Source organism: Squalius cephalus (assembly GCF_949319135.1).
Source record: "Squalius cephalus genome assembly, chromosome: 16".
NCBI lineage: Eukaryota > Metazoa > Chordata > Actinopteri > Cypriniformes > Leuciscidae > Squalius > Squalius cephalus.
The window spans coordinates 7,852,399-7,872,201 of NC_137137.1; the positions used below are offsets into that span (position 1 = coordinate 7,852,399).

Here is a 19,803-nt window from a genome sequence, read left to right on the forward strand (position 1 = left end):
AACTGTGTAGTACATTGTGTGTTTGATATTTTAGACTTACAATAACATTCATTAGTGTGGCATTGCCAGCTATCACACAAAACAGAAAGGGAAAAAAACTTTGTTTTGCCTCAAAACAGTGCCATTTTATCTCGCTTATTCTATTTTTGGCTTGTTAGACGGTCTAGTTCATGAGACAAGAATTTTACGAACTACAGGGAAAGATGTGAAAAACAGAGATTGAAAGGGAATGTGTGAGACAGAGATAGATCGCACAGAAGAGGACTCGTATGAAACAGACTCTATATCTCTGTCCTTAGGGAAGTAGTGTAATCAAAACAGCCGCATTACTGGTAATGAAAGATATTATCAGCACAAAGTCTGTCACACGTCTTTATCTGTCTGGATCAGGGGCTGTGGGGCATTCTTCTGTTTCACTTGTGTCACACCAAATATTTCATTTCAGTTTTGCTTAGGACAAAAATTGGCACCACAAAATTGGTTGGAATTGTGTTAAATGATAAAACATATTTTGAATTAAAGACATACTTCACCCAAAAAATTATTTACTCATCCTCATGTCTTTCATGTCTTATGTTCTTTTTTTAGAACATAAAAACGATATTTAGCAGACTGTCCAAGCTGCTTTTTTCCCCACAATGAAATTCTAGGGAAATTACCAATATTATAAAAAAAAATTTTTACATTTATTTTAAAGGAAATGAATACGGTAATTTACTATTTTTGGCAATTAACTAAGGGTAATTAACTATTTTGCTTTATTTTATTTTTAAAAGTTTAATTTTACATTTGTTTTAAAGGAAGAGGGAAATTACCATTTACATTTTTTTAAGTTCATTTATTTATTTATTAATTTTTTTAGGTTTAATTTTTTTAACCCATTATTCCTTATGCTTTAAGCATAAAGCTCACTCTCTCACAATCTCCACAGTTCTTTCCAGTGGTCCCGATGAGCGTCTCCAAACCACCTCCGCCCCAATCCCATTTCCCCCCCAGCAACCCTTCCTCCCATCTCTCCCTGCCTCCATCCTCCTCTTCCTCCCTCTCTCCCTCCTCCCCTCCTTCCGCTGCGGGTCCCCCCAGCCCCGCTGTGCCTCCCCCTCCCTCCCCGGTGAAGATCTCCATGCAGGAGCACTTTGCCATCAATGTGTGCCCCGGCCCCATCCTCCCCATCCCACAGATCTCAGACTTCTTCCCTCGTTTCCACGACTTCCCCATCACCCCCCTTCCTCCCCGGGAGAAGCAGATTTTAAAGGACAAAGACAAGGACGGAGACGGGGACGGAGAGAAAGACCACAAGAGGGAGAGAGAGAGAGAGGAGAATGGAGAGTTCGTCGACTCGGATGACGATGACAGTGAGTTTGCCTCGTGGCTAGTGACTGTTTCACGTTTGTATCCCTTTGCACGTGTATTTTACGCTCCGCTCTTCTTCTAAGTAATCATTTTGCAGATGCATTTTTCACAAAGCTACTGACACCCCTCTGGAACGACCTGAGGGTTAAGTGCTTCTCTCAAGGACACAATGGTAATAATACCTGGAGGAGTCCTTGTTGGCTTCGAACCTACAACCTGTGTCATTACTAGCCCAAATCTTTAACCACTAGACCACATCAGCCCAGTCACTTGCTTTCATTGCATGCTTCTCTATTACATAACTCCCCACATAGATAAATCCATTGACATTTCTTGTTCTGGATTCTCTTTGTTTGACTGACTGATTTTATTCACCAGTAAGCAGCCAATGAGGCATGTGCTCTTCCCATCTGCCTGGACCTGCATCTCACACTGTTCAGTATTGATTGCTTTGTGTGGTGTTGGCCGGATTGGTGTGAGTGTGTGAGATAACTGAGGTACGCGATCGGAGTGTTAAATACTTCATTAGTCTCTGTAATGGTGCATAAACATTACAAGCCCTCTGTATGTGCACAGCCCTGATTAGGTCGTTACAGGCAAGACTGGTTCCCTGCTTAGTCGTTTGGGTTGTTATAGACCTCTATTTTTGCTAATGTGCGTGCAAGATATTAAGTTATTCTTATTTTTTTTCTTATTTTTTTTTCAGCCTACCTGGGAACTCTGGAGTTCAACCTGCTATTTGACCAAGACAATAACTGCTTGCACTGCACCATCCACAAGGCCAAGGTAGGTTTACACACACACAAACACTACTGGGTGTTTGTTCAACTATAGGCATTGTTGGGCTTGTGCACTTTTAAAAATAAACTCTCTTAAAGCACATTCACACTCTCACTCGTCTCACTCTCAGTCTTAAAGTTTACTTTTTTGTTCTATTCTTACGAATCTAATGAATTTTTTCACCAAATCTCCAATGATGTATTGTGTTGTGGATATTACATTTGAAACATTAAAAAATAGACTCCTGTCTTGCTATGGCAAATTTTGTAGCCAGCAAGCATTGTACAGTATGTTTTTGTTCGCTTTGCACCATATGGCAAATTTGCTCACAATAAAAAGGAAATTACACACAATAAAAAGATGCTGATTACAAATTATATTTTTATATTTCAACTTAATTTTTCCTCACAACGCAAACAAGTGCTTTTGAAAAACCTCAAGTGAAATAAGCCGAAAACCGAGCTGTGGTTAAAATGAATTGGAAACTGAGGGGCAGTAATAATTTAGTTTCACAGATTAGTTCACATTTTTTAGATTATAATGCAGTAGTTGTAGAATGTAATAATGTATATTTTAGTCTTGGTCTGGTAAAAGAGTAGAAAAAAAAGAGTAGAATAATAAATAATAAAACAAAAAGAAAAAAGTTTAAATCAAAAATTGGAACATAAAATTGCCTTTAGATGAAGAAACCCTTTTGCACAATTGACATTTTGTGGCATTTAGTCTTTGCTAGGGTACTTCTTATAATTGTAATTTTATATATATATATATATATATATATATATATATATATATATATATATATATATATATATTACTCATTATGCAACCATTTGCAAAATACTGTCCAATAAAATGCTGTCTTTAATGAGTATGGTCATACCATTACTATTAAACAGTGAATTTACTAAACACAAAATTTACTTGCATATAATGTGCCAAATGAAAATAAAATATTTTATTTCATGGTTTATCTTCAGTAAGCAAAAAACAAAAAAATAAACAAAAAAACTTAAGTTAAACAGTCTTGACTCTTATGTCACACGCGTCAGTGCGTTCAAGGATTCCCCTCTGGTCCAGACAGAGACAAAAGTGTGCATATTACTGGAAGGATATGATCTATTAACCTCTTACCCCATCAGGACATGTGTGCACATCTTGTGTGACATGAAGTCTATGTGCTTTTCTGTGTTTGTTTGTGCCCACAGGGACTGAAGGCCATGGACTCCAATGGACTGGCTGATCCATATGTGAAACTCCACCTCCTGCCTGGAGCAAGCAAGGTCACTGCAACCTTCTCACATGCACACAGCATGGTTAAACTCTCGCAGCACCATCAGCACAAGTTGTGATTCTCTGACACTCACATACACACAGTTCAACACTTTCATTGCACAAAACACACAGGCGTTATGTGCGCATGCATCGCCGGCAGGGCCGCCTGTGAGCACTGAAGCTGTTCATTTGAAGAACGTGTGGTGGAAACTGGTGGATTCAGTATGTGCTTCAGCACTGAATTATTCTCGCTTTCATTTCCTCTGCATGTATCAAAGGCATGGCGCTCTAATCTGTTCAAAGGAGGACAGGCTGAGACAGGAGCAGCCAGAAGCGTCCTGTCTTCTCTCCAGCGGTTTTTACTCTTCTCCATCCCTCCCGCGCTCTCGTCCAAATCTCTGCCACTATGTCTCTGTCTATCGCCACATGACCCACTTTGACCTTGGAATACCAACACAGTGTTGAGTGCAGGATGGGAGGGAGGGATGGAAAAGAGAGAGAGACAGATGAGGGGGGACAGCAGCAGGTGGTTGTCATGGAAACAGCACAGATTGTTACACGACTCACGTCAACAGAAAAGCGTATATATACAAGAGGGAAAGAGAAAGCGAGAAGCGTCATGTCTTGCGTATGCTTCCATGCGCCAGCCTGGTAAATATCGACCGCGAGGATTATACAGACACCTCTGGGCTTTTAAAAGGTGTGCGAGCCGGAGGTGATGGACGTGTATGCGTACGTCCACCCCTCAGACGTACAGACACGCATGCAAGTACGTGGGTGCGCAGGCATTTAAAGAGCTCTCCTTTTGCCCTTTTACACGCTTCATGGTTTCATTTGCATTCACATGTGATCTAATAAAGGAATAGTTCCTGAACAATTTGTCCTTTACTCACCCTCATTTCTTGCCGTATGACTTTCCTTCTTCTTTGAAAGATGAAAAGATCTGTTTTGTCCATGCAATGAAAGTGAATGGTGACCATGACTGCTTAGCACGATTTTCAGTAGTCACGTCTTAAATTTCAATCTGTTCCTCACATCAAGCGTTGTATGGCTTCAGAAGACTTGGAATATAGTGCAAAAGTACACTGCCCGTCCAAAAAAAGTCGCTGTTTCTATTTAAGTTGGCAAATGCTTAAGAGTCTATGACTGGATCATTATTGCTGTGATTATTATGTTTCTAGCATGTTATATGTTTGGCAACTGTTCTTCTAACCAGAATTGATGGAGTGTGTAGCTTTTCATTTCTTAAACAATCATGTAGGAAGACGCATCATGGCCATATTCTAGGATGACAAGGATGTCAAGATGCATCAGCTCAAATTGTGAAAGAATGGCTGGGAGGGAGCATGAAGAATCATTTTCACACATGAATTGGCCCCTCTGAGTCCAGACCTTAAATTCATTGTAAGTCTTTGGGATGTGGTGGAGGAGACTTTACAGAGTGCTGGACTCTTGCGTTGTCAATACAAGATATTGACCAAAAATTGATGCACCTGTTGATGGAAATAACTGTTGTGATGTTATTTCCATTCTTTCACACTTTGAGCCTGATGAATCTTGACATTGTAGGACATCGTGCTATTAGGATGTGAAGAGACTTTCAACCAGTATAACAAAAAAAAATTCTAGAACTAATCGCCTACCCTGCCTTTATTGCTTAACATTCTACTAGTTGTCAAGATAAATTAATTGCAACAGTTCTATCATAAATAAATTGAACACAGTACGAAGGAAAGAAAAATGTTCTCTTTTGAAACCACATGTCCAAGAATGTGAATGACAAGAGCACATAAATGCCATAATGTAAAATTAATAATTGTATGCAAATTTAAATGTGATCCATTTCCATTTACTTTTCCAACTAACACAAAATTGGCTCAAATTTCTGAGTACAAATGCACAGCGTTTGCATTTATTTGTGCAAAATTACATAAATTACATATACATTTTTGTCTTATATTGTGATCTCGCTTTACAATATATTTTTGTCCATACATTTTGGAGACATGTTCTTAAATATGACGCATATATAAAAAACATGCAAAGTCTTTAATCATCTCCTTATTTAATCATGTTGTATTAACCCAACTGTTCCACTATCTCGTATCTACTGAAGGTTCCCTCGGCACTCGTGCCTTTTCAGTGGTCCTTTGACTTATGCCAGGTACTAAAGCGAATTTGATGTGTGCGCCTGAAAAGGAAAGACATGGTTCTACGTCTAAATAAACTCAATTCTTGTTGAGAAAAAGGAGACTGAAACATCAATTGTGAATGTGGAGGCCAAGCTTAGGTCAGTCCACCCCTGGCTCCGCCCCTGGTATGAAACCAGACCTGTCCTTCGGGGGGTGCCGGGAACAGTTGCACTCGGACTTGGACCACAGTGTGAAAGCCCCCTAAAACTAAAGTGTTTTAAGTAATTAAAAAAATAATTAATTAATTAAATATAAATATTAGTTTAAACCTGTTTTAATTAAAATACTTAAACTAAACCTGAAATAAAATTAAAGCTATATATATATATATATATATATATATATATATATATATATATATATATATATAAAATATAAAAAAAATTATAATCTAAATCAATATATTAAAAAAATACTACAATAGCTAGTCTCCATCCACTTTCATTGTATGGAAAACAGCATCCTGAACATTCATCAAAACGTCTCCTTTTTTGTTTAACAGAAGAAAGTCTCACAGCTATAAGACGACATGGTGATGTGTTAGTTTTGCATGAACTATCCCTTTAACCAACTTCCTCTCATGCTGGCACTCCATCAGCATCCCATAAAAAGTGCAGGAAGCAGAAGGAAAAAAAAGCGAGAGGGAGAGATTGTGGGGCTGGTGAGTGGCCCCTTCTTAGTCGAGTGTATGTATGTGTGTGTCATCACACAGCATGGAGAATGAGATATCTGAGTCACACACTCTCTCCCAAGCTGCTGCTCTGGGAATCTCACTGCTCTGGGCCAGATGGAGGGAGGAAAGAGAGAGAGAGGGAGAGAGAGAAAAGAGGGATGAGAGAAGTGGAAGATGAGGATGAAATATTTAGAATAAAATGCGATAGCACCGATTTGGCAGGAGCAGAGAGAGACCGGTGAAACCATATGCTTTTGCAAAGATGAGATGTGAGTGAGGATGTTGGAGAGGAAGTAGATGGAAAACTAGCAGAGGTATTTAGCCATTTTTTTTGTCAATTGGATAAATGCTTTTAGGGCAAAACCAGATCATGAGTGATCAACTAATAATTAGTTTTTATGGCTAACACAGTATTTACTGTTTAAAGGACCATGTTTTTAGTCCAATTAACATCAATGAAGCTTACAGTCAACATGAAAATAAAGTTTACCCTATTTACTTTCTTAATGCACATTTCTAGTCTTATTGTGAATAATTCATCAATACACATTATTCCAAGGTAGAAATAAAGCTGTGAAATATGGGGTCAGTGAAACGGCTTCTCAAACAAGAAAAAATGTAGGTAGACAGTTTGTCCCGCCCTCACTCCAGTAAACACGTCATCAGAGAAGCGATGTCACTTCAAGAGGGAGGGGAGGATATTTTGATTAAAGATAACAAGGGCCCATCAATTAAAAAATAAATAAATAATGATGTGCACAGATAAATCATTTATAATAAATACTACAATATTCCATAGAAAATAAGAATGGTCCATTTTGATTTCATGGTGACTTTAAATTGATCTTTCTAATCATAAAGAAACCAGGAAAAAAAGAAGTATCACAGTCTTCACAAAAAATATTAAGCAGCTTTTCAACATGTTTAAATTAATATATATATATATAACAGTTATTTTAAATTGTAATACTATTTCACAATTTTACAATTTTTTACTGTATTTTGATCAAATAAATGCAGTCTTGGTGAGCATAAGAAACTTTTTTTCAAAAACATAAAAAAAAAATGTTACAGACCCCAAACTTTTGAACAGTAGTTTATGTATAGGCCTATATGATATTATTTTACCGTAAGAACCCAACACCATGTTTTGTACTTTTTGGTACTTTTTTATTGATTTGAATGGCAAATTGATATATTAAATGCTCAGTACCATAGTCTTACCATCTGACGCCATCACTGTACCACGGTACTGCTAGAGTATCTGTTTCAATTAAATCAATTGCGGTTTGAATGATGCATCTCTTCCTCATTCAAGTCCCAGTAGCTGTTTGCTCAGCTGGTGCTGTTTTAATGAATTGTTACATGTATTTTTTGCTGATGTCTGTTGGAATTAAAGTGTGTTTATTCATTTGCCGAGCATCCTCAGGGAGTGAGAGAGAGGATAGCCAAGCTTGGCTGGTTCCAGCATCAAATGCAGCAGTGCAGAGAGTAGAGTAGAGAGAGAGAGAGAAATGAAATATGCAGAGAAGCAACATGTTCTTCAGGCAATGAATGACGTGGACTCGCTCTGACGTGGACGCGAGAGAGTCTGCGGTTTGGGAGATTGTGTTTGTGTCTTCACAGCCAGAACGTTTCTTTGATTTAACACTAATTTAACTAGTGTTTAACTAAACGAGCTTTTGGAGGGTAATTGCCCAGTTTGGGGAGTTTAGTATGCATGTCAGGGTATTTTGAAGCTGATTTTTAGGGATGAACTGGAGGGAGTGATGAACTGTGTGTGTGTATGGAGGGGGGTGGGTCAGATTTGCCCTACATTGTGGAGAAAACGTCCCCACAAGCAGTGGCATCGTTTTTGAGGGTGTACTGGCTCACTCTGTACTCTAGGCTGGATATGACATGACTAAAGGGGAAAAAACACTTTTTAACTTGCTTTGTAGTGCTTTGTGTAAGAGTGGTACAGTTTTTGTGTCGTGTGAAAGGGGACTAGGGTACAAAACTTGACCTAATATGTAGTTGTTGTTGTTGATGTTGTTGTTTTTTTAATATACTATGCACAATTTCAACTGACCTTGACAGCCAGTGATCATCATGCATTTTTGTTGGAAGGAAAAGAGCAGTTTTGACATTTTATTTTACAGGACAAAAAGTCATGCATGTTAGGAGCAACATTGGGTGTACCGTACATGAATGATGACAGAATTTTTGACTTGATTGAACTGCCAACATTTAGACAAAACACCTTTTTTTACTTAAAATAACCTTTATTTGCTTAATTTTAAAAGAATTTTTTTTTGGAAGTTGCATTTAAAATTGGCCTGATGCTTCTGCCCACAAGGATAGTAAAACATGAAACTATGGTTTGTGGTACTTATTATTATTTATATTTATTTATCTATCATTCTATTGTTCTATCTTTCATTCTATCTTTCGTTTTATCTATCGATCATTCTGTCTGTCCATCCATTCAATCTTCATTTACATTTACTCATTTATCAGACATCTTTTTTATCCAAAGCAACTTACAAATTAGGAATACAACCAGCGATTAATCTTTGAGGCAATAAATATGAGAAGTGCTAGTTATACAGTTTCAGATATCTATCTATCTGTCTGTCTGTCGTTCTTTCATTCTATCGTTTGATTTTCTGTCTAGCAATCTATCATCTATCTGTCTAGTTTATCAGTCTGTATGTCATTCTTTCATTCTATCATTTGATAGTTCTGTCTAGCGTTGTCTGTCTATCTATCTGTCTGTCTGTCTGTTGTTCTTTCATTCTATCATTTGATGGTTCTGTCTAGCGTTCTGTCTGTCTGTCTGTCTGTCTGTCTGACTATCTATCTATCTATCTATCTATCTATCTATCTATCTATCTATCTATCTATCTATCTATCTATCTATCTATCTATCTATCTGTCTATCTGTCTATCTATCTATCTAGGGTTTTGGGTTAGTCTTATTTAAATGTAAATACACAGTAGAGATTTATAGTATGTCCTCATTTAGATACTGTAGCTACATAAACAAGTGTATGTTTGTGAGTATGGGGGAGCAGATTTTAGGGTAAGACACAGAAGGGGTGATGATTTTGTGTGTGTGTAAGACAGAAGGGAGGTGAGCTGGGGAAAGCCTCCTGTCCTTTCTCTCCTCTGCAAAGTAGGTGAGCAGATGTCTGCCTTTCACCTGAGGGAGAAGAGATAAATGATGTTTCCTCCTCTGTCCTCCCTGACTGACTCTCTCTCTTCATCTTTCCCACTGTCATCTTTAACCAGATGCATCATGCCCATTCAAACTGGGGGCATGTGCCCTCTCAGATTTAAAATTCAGAAGTAAATTTGAAATCCAACTTACATAAAATTATTTGTTGTAAATTATTATTATTTAAATTTTTTCAGGTAAAATAATGTCTGAAACACTGGCACATTCACATATCTAAATTTAGATCGTCTAGCTTAGTTGCACCTGAGTCTCAAATTTTTTTTAGCAATATAGCAAAAAAAAAAAACTTTTAAAGGGACTACTCCTGTCAGTGATGGGTACAATAAGAAAATTTAATTATTTTTTAACCAGCATGATTGTTTTTGTAGCATTATATTATGTTATTTGGCCATTTGAAACTTTTTTAAATAACATTTTTGTCTTTGTAGTTTTTTTTATGAGTAATGATGTGCCATTTTTATTCTGTGCCCTAGCCAGGTGCAATGAGATAAGATTCCCGTGACAAAAAATAATGGTCTGTTCTCACTGAATACAAAAATGTGGTGCAAATTCACAGCCACTCAGAACATATTTGATGTTTAATGTGCCGTTATGCACGGAACTGTATTTATAAATATTTATTTTATGTTCATACAAGACTAACGTAGATCCTCTAGTGCAACCTGTGATTGAGTTCTTTGTTCAAGGACACAATAGTGATGAATCGTGGGTTGTCCCTTGTAGGAACTGAACCAGCCTTTCAGTTACTAGCCCAAAGCCTTAACCACTATACCACCACCCACTTCACAAAACTAGCTCAGCAGCCGATTCTAACAGATTCTTTAAATTGAGAAACTATATACAGCAGTGGTAATTTCTGCACAGATGGAGCTTGGGGTGTTAATTGTTTCCCCCAAAATGCTCTTAGGTGGTGAAATGTGAAGTAATGTTTATTTTGGGCATGATTGTGCTTCTGGTTTAGTGGTGAGTTTAGTGTTCAGTTTCTTCATTTAAGATGTACTGGGGTAATGTGGTGTAAACCCCCGCCCCTCATTCCAAGCTAAACTCAAAAAGTTGGCAACCCTGCTTTAGAGAGCATAAGGTTTTTGGGGAGTGATAAATGGCTGCATAGGAGAGATCGTGCAATATCCCTCATTACTGACCTCATAACTATGTGTGCACGCTCCCTCATTTACATTAATCTGGGTTCATCAACATTTGACTGATGGTAAGAACAAGTTTATGTGCGGGCACAGCTGTTGTAAACCCAGCAGAAATTTTGCATGAGCAGCTTTTCTGGACACTTGTTTTGACCCAGTGTGTCTATAAATTAAATTCATTATCGTTCTTAATACACTCTACCTCTCTCTTTCAGGCAAACAAACTGCGCACTAAGACTTTAAAGAACACACTGAATCCAGTGTGGAACGAGACGCTCATCTATCACGGCATTACGGCTGCTGACATGACCACCAAAACCCTCAGGTACAGTACCACCTCCATTCCCCATGATTCTCACCTGCATCCAACTATTTTTGGCTTTACTTGCACTGCTGAATTCACCCTTTGAATATATGGCTTTCTGTAAAATCCCACGAGTGTCTCCGTCCAGCTTATTAATGACAGTGAGAACATTTTTGAGCCCCATTTGTGTGCTGTGCATGTGTGAATCCCTTTACTTCATGATGTTCAGGTCAAGTCAGCTCTTTGTCACACGAAGCTCATTGTGTGTGGGCATGTATGTATGTGCGCATCTTTGACAGCATGTAGTGGACGTCTCTGTGGTGCAATAACACACATTAGCCTTAAGGTAACACCCACACTTGGGTCTAACCTTCTGTGTAGAGGAATGCTACAATTTGAGCAATAAAACTCAGAGGACTGAGTGAGATGGGGCCATTTCTCTACAAATGTAATAGAAACCCTTCTGATCCACAGCTGGGAAACAAAGCTAGCAGGAGCTCTCATAGGGAGAGAGAGAGGGAGAGATAAAGAGAGAGTGAAGCTGTTTGCCTTACTTGTTCCACTTTTTGGTTGAGACCGTGAAAAATTCTAGTTTCATACTGAAATGGTTTTTAACTCGACCCCGATTTACCTCAGCACTGGTGAAATACCTTCAATCCAGAGATTTTTGCCTCCGCAGTGAAACTGTTTAACACAGAAGCTTCTTGTAAATTAAAAAAAAACAATTAGATTCATAAATTCTGCCAAAAGTGACACAAGCCGAACTGTTTCTCGTGGCGAACATGGATTCTTACCACTTTTGAATCCCAAAGGATGAGTTTGATTTGATGATTCTTTACGCTCTGTTACGCTCTGTGACCATCATTCTGAAGAGCAGGTTGTTGGAGCCCAAGGCGTAGATGGAGAATGTCACCACAGGCAGCGTCAGCACCTTGTCACAGTGGCTGTGTCTGGGCTATGACAGCTGGCTAATCTCAAACCCGACTGCAGTCGTTCAGTGTAGGGAGAGGCGGCAGGGATGAATATTTTACGTATAAAATTCCAGAGCAAGTATTTCTATATTTACTGTATTTCCTCCCATATGGCCCCCTGTCAATAAATGTCCTTTCTTTCTTCAGCTTTTGTCATGTGAATGTCATTTCTCAATGAGAACAATGACTGCTGTTGGCAGGGAATTTTTTTTAAGAATGGCTGCGTTATCAATAGTGCTATTGTGCCATTATCTAAAAGCATCCTATGCTATTAGCGGAGTCATTATCATAACGGATGTCACGGAAGCATACAGTAGGTGTGTTCATTGTTTATTAGTAGACAGTGTGTGTTGAGCTGTGGTCTTTTAGGAGCCTAGCTGACAAATTTGTTTTGCCACATTTTAAAAACACCTTAACCAGATGTGACACATTTCCAGTGTCATTTTTCTGTCCTCACTGAAAGTGAAAAAGCATGATGCAACAATTGCAGCTAATCAGAGCAATTTCATGTTTAATTTTGGTGAAGGAATTTGATTCATTGTAGTGAAATGAATCTTTGAATCTGTTCACTATTGAATCTATCTGTCTGTCTGTCTGTCATTATATCGTTAAATTGTGCGGAGCAGATTTAAAAATTTGTTAGAGAGGACCTATTATTAGTATAATACAATGTCTATTTTGTTTTTGGGGTCTTCTGGAATAGTTTTTTTTTTCATGCTTGAATGTTAAAAAACACCTTGTTTTTTACATTTTTGCAGCACCTCCCTTCCCAGTCTGTCAGTAATGACCCCGATATACTTTAAAGGGCACCTATTATGCCCCTTTTCACAAGATATAAAATAAGTCTTTGATGTCCACAGAGTGTGTATGTGAAATTTTAGTTTGAAATACCTAACAGATAATTTTTTACAGCATGTTTAAATTGTCACTTTTTGGGGCTGAGAAAAACACGCCGTTTTAGTGTGTATCCCTTTAAATGCAAATGAGCTGCTGCTCTCGGCACAGAGGGCGGAGCCTCACAAGCTTGTTCTTCAGTGTCAGAACAATCTCATCTCACGGAATGAAAATATCAAAACAGATATCAAAAATATCAAATATCAAAATATATGGTGCATGAAGATAGAACAGGTATAGTTTAGGTTAATAATGGTTATAACTTATTTTTCATCTTGCTTTTTATTAGGGATGTCCCGATCAGGTTTTTTTACCCTCGAGTCCGAGTCCGAGTCATTTGATTTTGAGTATCTGCCGATACCGAGTCCCGATCCGATACTTAATAATACATAAAAAAAGAATAAAGAAGAGCGAAAAAACAGATCCAGGATGTTCCTTATTTTTTATTTAATTCACCTTATTTTAACATTCAACAACTCTGTTAACAAACAGAGCACTTCTGTGAGGTAGCTTGAACAATCAAGTAATACATAAATTCTTCACTTTTGGACTTTAGTGCAACAGTAAATATAAAAAAAGTCTAATATATAAACAAATAGCACCTCAACTTAAAATACCCGGCAGGCATGTAAACAAATAAAAAATAAAAGTGCTGCAGTGTTTGCAAAGCCAGTAATGTGCTTTTAGGAACTACACTCCTAACTCTTACGCCGGTTTCACACTGCACTGTTAGCAGAGCGTGCAGCGCGTATTTTTTTTCGCCGCCCATGTTACCAGATTAAACCAGGCTTTAGAGCATTCACACCGCGGCGCGCAGAGGCGGCGCGGCAGTGCGTAGTAGAGCAGAGCAGCAGTGCCGCGATCGTTTCGGCGCCGAGTCTATTTTTGCTGCGCCGCTTTTGCTGAATTAAAGTGACAATACATTGATCATGGCCAAAATACACCGCAGTTTTATCCAAAAAGTGCATTGATGATATCTAATGTGTTTTAAACAGTCAATCAAATGACCAACAGCAATTTAAAAAGAAAACAAATGTCCAAAAACAAACTTGTTGCCATAACAATAAAATCAAAGATGAAACAAAAGTTATATAAATGAAATTATTAATAAAATAAGCTTCTTGACAAGTCTTTTCTCTTAAATGTATTTGAAAACGAAAAAAAGCAATGCCAACTTATCCATTATGGAGTACTCTGTCTGTAGCCTACACAACCCGCGGTTCAGCCGCGCGTGACAAAGTGTGAAAGCAAAACGCGCGTGTCCTGCTCCTGCTCACCATACGCACTGCTCCTGCGCTGCTTACTAACGCCGGTTTCACACCGCAAGCGTCAGCGGCGCGTGAGCAGCGCGTATTTTTTTCGGCGTCCATGTTATTCAATGAGTGCATTCACACCGCACGCAGAAGCGGCGCGGCGGCGCGTAGCAGGAGCAGAGCAGGAACAGCAGTGCAGCGATAGTTTCGGCGCCCAGTCTATTTTTAACGCGCCGCTTACGCTGAATTAAAGTGACAATGCATTGATCATGGGCAAAATACACCGCAGTTTTATCCAAAAAGCGCATTGATGATATCTATTGTGTTTTAAACAGTCAATCAAATGACCAACAGCAATTTAAAAAGAAAACAAATGTCCAAAAACAAACTTGTTGCCAGAACAATAAAAACAAAGATGAACCAAAAGTTATATAAATGAAATTATTAATAAAATAAGCTTCTTGACAAGTCTTTTCTCTTAAATGTATTTGAAAACGAAATAAAGCAATGAACTTTTCCATTATAGAGTAGCCTACTCTGTCTGTACAAAACCCGCAGTTCAGGCGCGCGTGACAAACGCTGCCAGTGTGAAAGCAAAACGCGCGTGTCCTGCTCCTGCTCACCATATGCACTGCTCCTGTCCTGCTTACGCTCTGCTAATGCATGCAGTGTGAAACCGGCGTAACTCTGTGCCACCGCATAAATATTGATGTGTTAAAAAATAATGAGAATATATATATCCGAGTCCTGATCGGGAGGTAACGTCCGATTCCGATCGAGTCTGAAAACACGTGATCGGGCCCGATTTCCGATCATGTGATCGGATCGGGACATCCCTACTTTTTATCCACTATTAGTACAAGCCTGTTGTAGCACCTCCTAATGATGGCCAAACATTTACTGATGATTTTTATGAAGTTTATTGTACATCACACAAAAGATGAAGCATCAGTTTTACTCCAGAAAATCACTGTAAGAGCTGAATAAACACAGTATTTATTTTGCGCATATAAAGTCTTATCCATAAACTCTCTCTCTCCCTTTCATTATCATCAACATACACAGCGAATTACACAAAAACACTCATTACAACTAACAGTAAACAAATATATACATACTTTATGCCTTTTCAGTGGGTGCTAAATAAACTGGTGAACTTTATATCCGTAAAACAACTCTGACGAACTGTAATAAAGTGCGTGCTCTGCCTTTCATTTCTGCCGTGATTAGTAACGTTCCGGAGACTGTAAGCTGGATCACGAACAGTTGGTACAGATCCATCCTCGAGTAACAACGGAAGTAAATGACGACTGCTATGTTCATTCTTACATCCAACAACAAAACACCTAAATCATTTAGGAGACATTCTTGTCTACAGCTGCTCCGGTGTCGAAACAATGGTGGACTGTGTCCAGCTCACTCAGGGCAGGTCTATGCTCAAACTGCAGTGTCCGTCAAAAGTCATGGGCGGGGCCTGTGCAAAAGTACGTCACATTGCCAAGAATCTGAGAACGGGTTGTTCTGAGACAGTGCTTATGATTTATGGGGATTTAAAAAAAGCACTGGGTGGATTTTTAGCGTTATAGGGTGGTTGTGTACACACACTGCCAAAACACATTTATGTTCAAACACTACGTAAAAGTGAATTTTGCATGATAGGTGCCCTTTAAGAGAAATCGAAGAATTAACTGATGTGACATCATTTTGAACTAAACCAGGCCAAAACAAACTTCGTTTGCAGTTCATTTTGGTAGTTCGAAAACAGCTTGCCAAAGCAAACTTTCCGGAAAAGTTCGCCGCGGCTGGTAAACACCTTTGTACTTACATTTTTCCGTGGCGATTACGTAATAAGTAGATATGCGTGGAGGCTCCGCCTTCTTTCACGTCGAAAACTTTTCTAGTTAATTTCTCCTGTTCAGTTGGTTGAGGTGAGACATCCGCGAGTGAAAACATAAACACACTAGAGAACTGCTTCATATTAGAAAATGAAGTTGTACTTCTGATGAAACTAGACACCGAGACTGTTTTTCATGTTTAATACGGTAAAGCTGCTTTTTAAGCTATTGTGTATTGTATAAAGTGCTATATAAATAAACGGGACGTAACTTGAATGCTGAATTGTAAAGCTTGTGCAAACATATCCACGTTGCTATAAGATGCTTTTCTTATCCTTTATTAAAAAAAATGCTTGCTGTTTTCTCAATTTTACCGTGTGTTTATTTTGTTATTGAGAGTTATTTTGTTATTTGTTAACCGTCGCTCTCAGCAGTGTGGGCGGCGTCAGATGTTCGATAAGAGTTTATCACTGCTCACCTATTTCAATTTTCATTTTATTTCTAAACGAAGAATGAAAATGAACTTCGTTGTGAGAATATCGGGGCCTTAACACTCTGTTTAGTTCCTGTCTCCGAAAAGCACAATGTTCTGTGATTGGTCAGCCGCTTCCAGCATGTTTTGGAAATGTTGTGGCCCTTTCTATAACCGTGCTAGATCCGAGGCGGAAAAAAACTGTCTCTTGGACATGGCGACAGCACAGTCGTTACGCAACTCAACCAGGCCTTGGCCCCTTAATTTTGCATTTGCCTTGGGAGGGAATTATTTAAATGAGCTATAGTGTGATGGAAGAAAACTTAAAACTACAATCAAAGTGTTTCAAGGAGTTCAGAAACAGTGCGTATTGATATAGAGAATAACTCCCTTTGGAGTGACTTTGTGCTTTGTAACATTGCAGGCATTCTTCATTCTTCAAACAGCAACATTATACACTAAAGAAAGTTTTAAAAAGTTTTAAAAAAGCATAATAGGTCCTCTTTAATAAGAAGCTGAATGTACTGGGTTTGAATTGGTAGCTGATATCATTAATCAAATTAGCATATGAAATACTTAAATGTGAGAAACTCTGAATGACGAGCAGTCATATTCTGCAGAAACCTGTGGAGCTTTTTGCGAAATCCTGCCGGCACAGATTTTGCGTGGGCCTGCCCATGACTCATCTGACTCACAGTTCAATACTGAATAAACATTGAATAGTACGCGTCTTCCGGATGTCCTGCATGTTAGGTGACTTCCGTATGCTTGCAAACTCTTGACATAATCACAGTGACTGACATTAATAAGGAAAAGCTCAACCCCGTGAGTAATACATAGCGGCTTCAGGAAGAATGATGAACAGGAAGTGTAGATCACCTGTTATGCACCTCCACACGAGTGTGTGCATGTGTTTGTATTAGCATGTGTACACACCTGGCTGGAAGGAATGACTAATCCAGAAAGCAAGAATCCAACAAGATCATGATGTCAGTGTCATCTGCTTACGTGCAGGCTCTTGCTTTCTCGCTCTTTGACACCCACAATAACACTTCAGTTCTTTCTCTTCTACATTTGGCTATTTGTCTCCTCACCCTGGCTATTCTCCCTCATATGTTCTTCCTCAGTTTTATTCCTGGTGCATCTTTGTCGCTGACGTAAAACTCATCTGTCTTTTCTTACATTGTTCACTATAAATTCCTCTTTTCTCATTCTGGTTATTGTTGTTGTTTCTTTTCCTTAATTCCCTCTTTCTCAGATTTCCTTTGTTTTTTTTAATTAATATATTGATGAAAAAATAATATAGCTATTTTATCTTATATACATTAACTATTTTTTTTTTAATGTCATGTATTTCATGATGTCATCTATGGAGGATTAAAGTCACACAACTGTTCATTTCAAGTCAGACATGAATGAAATTTGATGCGGTTCAGTGAGTCGGATGTTAATTCAGTAAGCAATCTGGTGGATTCAGTGATTCGATTGAAAGATTCAAAATAAATCTCTGCACTTGTGGAGTCGTTTGACTCATTAAAGTGGACTCATTCATTAGAAGAGATGGCTCATAAGTGTCAATTGAATTGAATCAAATAGGCTCAGAATCAGACTATACTTGCACTGTATTTGCTATTTGTTTTTACACATGCATCTAGCAAGACAAGATGAGATTTCTTTTTTTATTATTTAATTATTAATTATTATGATTAATTTAGATAGCAAACTCACAACTCAGATTTATTTCAGTCTTGTAGCTGTAAAATCAGTAGCTCTGCCATTGAGTAGCGATGCAGGAACTGCTTCAAAATTAATGGTGCGACTAATTTTATACAGCAGTCTAGTCTTGCAGATTTGCTCAATTCATATTCAGAAGTCATTTGAATCTAAATGAATTTTGTCACTGACACGAGCGTTAATTTTTCCTGATATCTGATCTTTTATCAGCACCAATTAAATGGTCAAAAATGATATTTTGGTCAACCTCTAGTCAATACCACCTTCTTCTCAGCTCAGAGTCTCTTCTCTTGAGATATTCTCTTTCTCTCTGGCTGTGCGTGCAACATGCTTAACACATTCTGCCTTGAAGGTTGAGCTGAAGAGTTCTGAGTGCCATATCTCTCTCTCTTTCCAGGCTGTGTGTGTGTGATATGGATCGTTTAGGACGGAATGAGTTCATAGGTGAAGTCAGGGTGGCGCTCAAGAAACTGAAGGAGGGAGAGAGCAAGAAATACTACATGGGCCTTGAGAGAATTGCACAGGTGTGTGTGTGAGAGAGAGTCATTGTGGCCGTTGTGAGGTTACGTCCGTTGGAATTTGTACAATGCATAATTTAGTGTTTGGGTATTTACTCTATTATTAATAACCTTTCTATGGTCTTGCAGGCTCGGGAGGGTAACAGTCAGGCAGTGGATCCTGGTTCTCTTGTTGCAGAAGAGGAGGTAAAGATCCAATAATTTCCATCCATACTTGAGACCTCTGCACACTCCCTATTTACACTGAAACTGCACCAGAATATAAAACTACACAATGAGAATAAAGGCCCCAGGATAAAAGCGCCTGTTTTTTTTACTATCTCAAATTTACTAATTAACCAAAGCACTATCCTGAACACTTGTATGTCTCTTTGTATTGATAAACTGTCCTGCTCCATGAGGTTATTATATTCAGTGGCAAACAGCTGATAGTGAGGCAATTACTTTTAAAATAAGTTTTAACATTTTTCATATATACTGTATGTATATCGCTAATGAGAATTTCTTTAATTATATGTATATTTTAAGATTAAAATATTATCATTTTTGCCTGTACTAATATTGTGTACAGGGTTCACCTACTAAATAGAGTATAAGAGGATATAAAAAGCCAAAATATAATTTGTACATCCATTGCTGACAGTTTAATTAAGTACAGTATATACTTGCACTACTGTTCAAAAGTTTGGAGTCAGTAAGTTTTTTTTAATGTTTTTAAAAGTAGACCCCTTATGCTCACCTGCATTCAATGCAAGGATGCAATTATTTGAATATTACAATAAAAAAATAAAAAATAAACTGTTCTCAATTTAATGTATGTAAAACTAATTGTATTCCTGTGATGCAAAGCTGAATTTTCAGCATCATTACTCCGATCTTTAGTGTCACATGATCCTTCAGAAATCATTTTACTATAATGTGCTGATTTGATGCTGAAAAAACATTTATTTTTATTATCAATGTTGAAACCAGTTCTGCTGCCTAATATTTTTCTGGAAACTGGTGAAATTTTTGCAGGATTCTTTGATGAATAGAAAGTTCAATTCATTATAAATGTCTTACTGTCGCTTTTGAGATAAAATAAAAAATAAATCTAAATAAAGAAATCTGACTGACCCCAAACTTTTGAATGTTAGTGTTTTTTGAGACAGCATTCTTATAATTTTTGCCTGCCGTTTTCATCTCTTACT

At 38.0% G+C, this 19,803-nt stretch overlaps 1 protein-coding gene across 2 annotated transcripts in view; it reads left to right on the forward strand.

Moving 5' to 3' along the window:
* Window positions 1-19,803, forward strand: part of doc2g (double C2-like domains, gamma) — a 40,533-nt gene that overhangs the window by 739 nt on the left and 19,991 nt on the right. For both annotated transcript variants that reach the window (XM_079897753.1, XM_079897754.1), the window contains exons 2-7: window positions 932-1,355; window positions 2,060-2,139; window positions 3,342-3,416; window positions 10,848-10,957; window positions 18,493-18,619; window positions 18,743-18,799. In XM_079897753.1, the coding sequence (XP_079753879.1) occupies window positions 950-1,355; window positions 2,060-2,139; window positions 3,342-3,416; window positions 10,848-10,957; window positions 18,493-18,619; window positions 18,743-18,799 (855 nt within the window). In that variant the 5' untranslated portion in view covers window positions 932-949. The remainder of the gene's footprint in view (window positions 1-931; window positions 1,356-2,059; window positions 2,140-3,341; window positions 3,417-10,847; window positions 10,958-18,492; window positions 18,620-18,742; window positions 18,800-19,803) is intronic.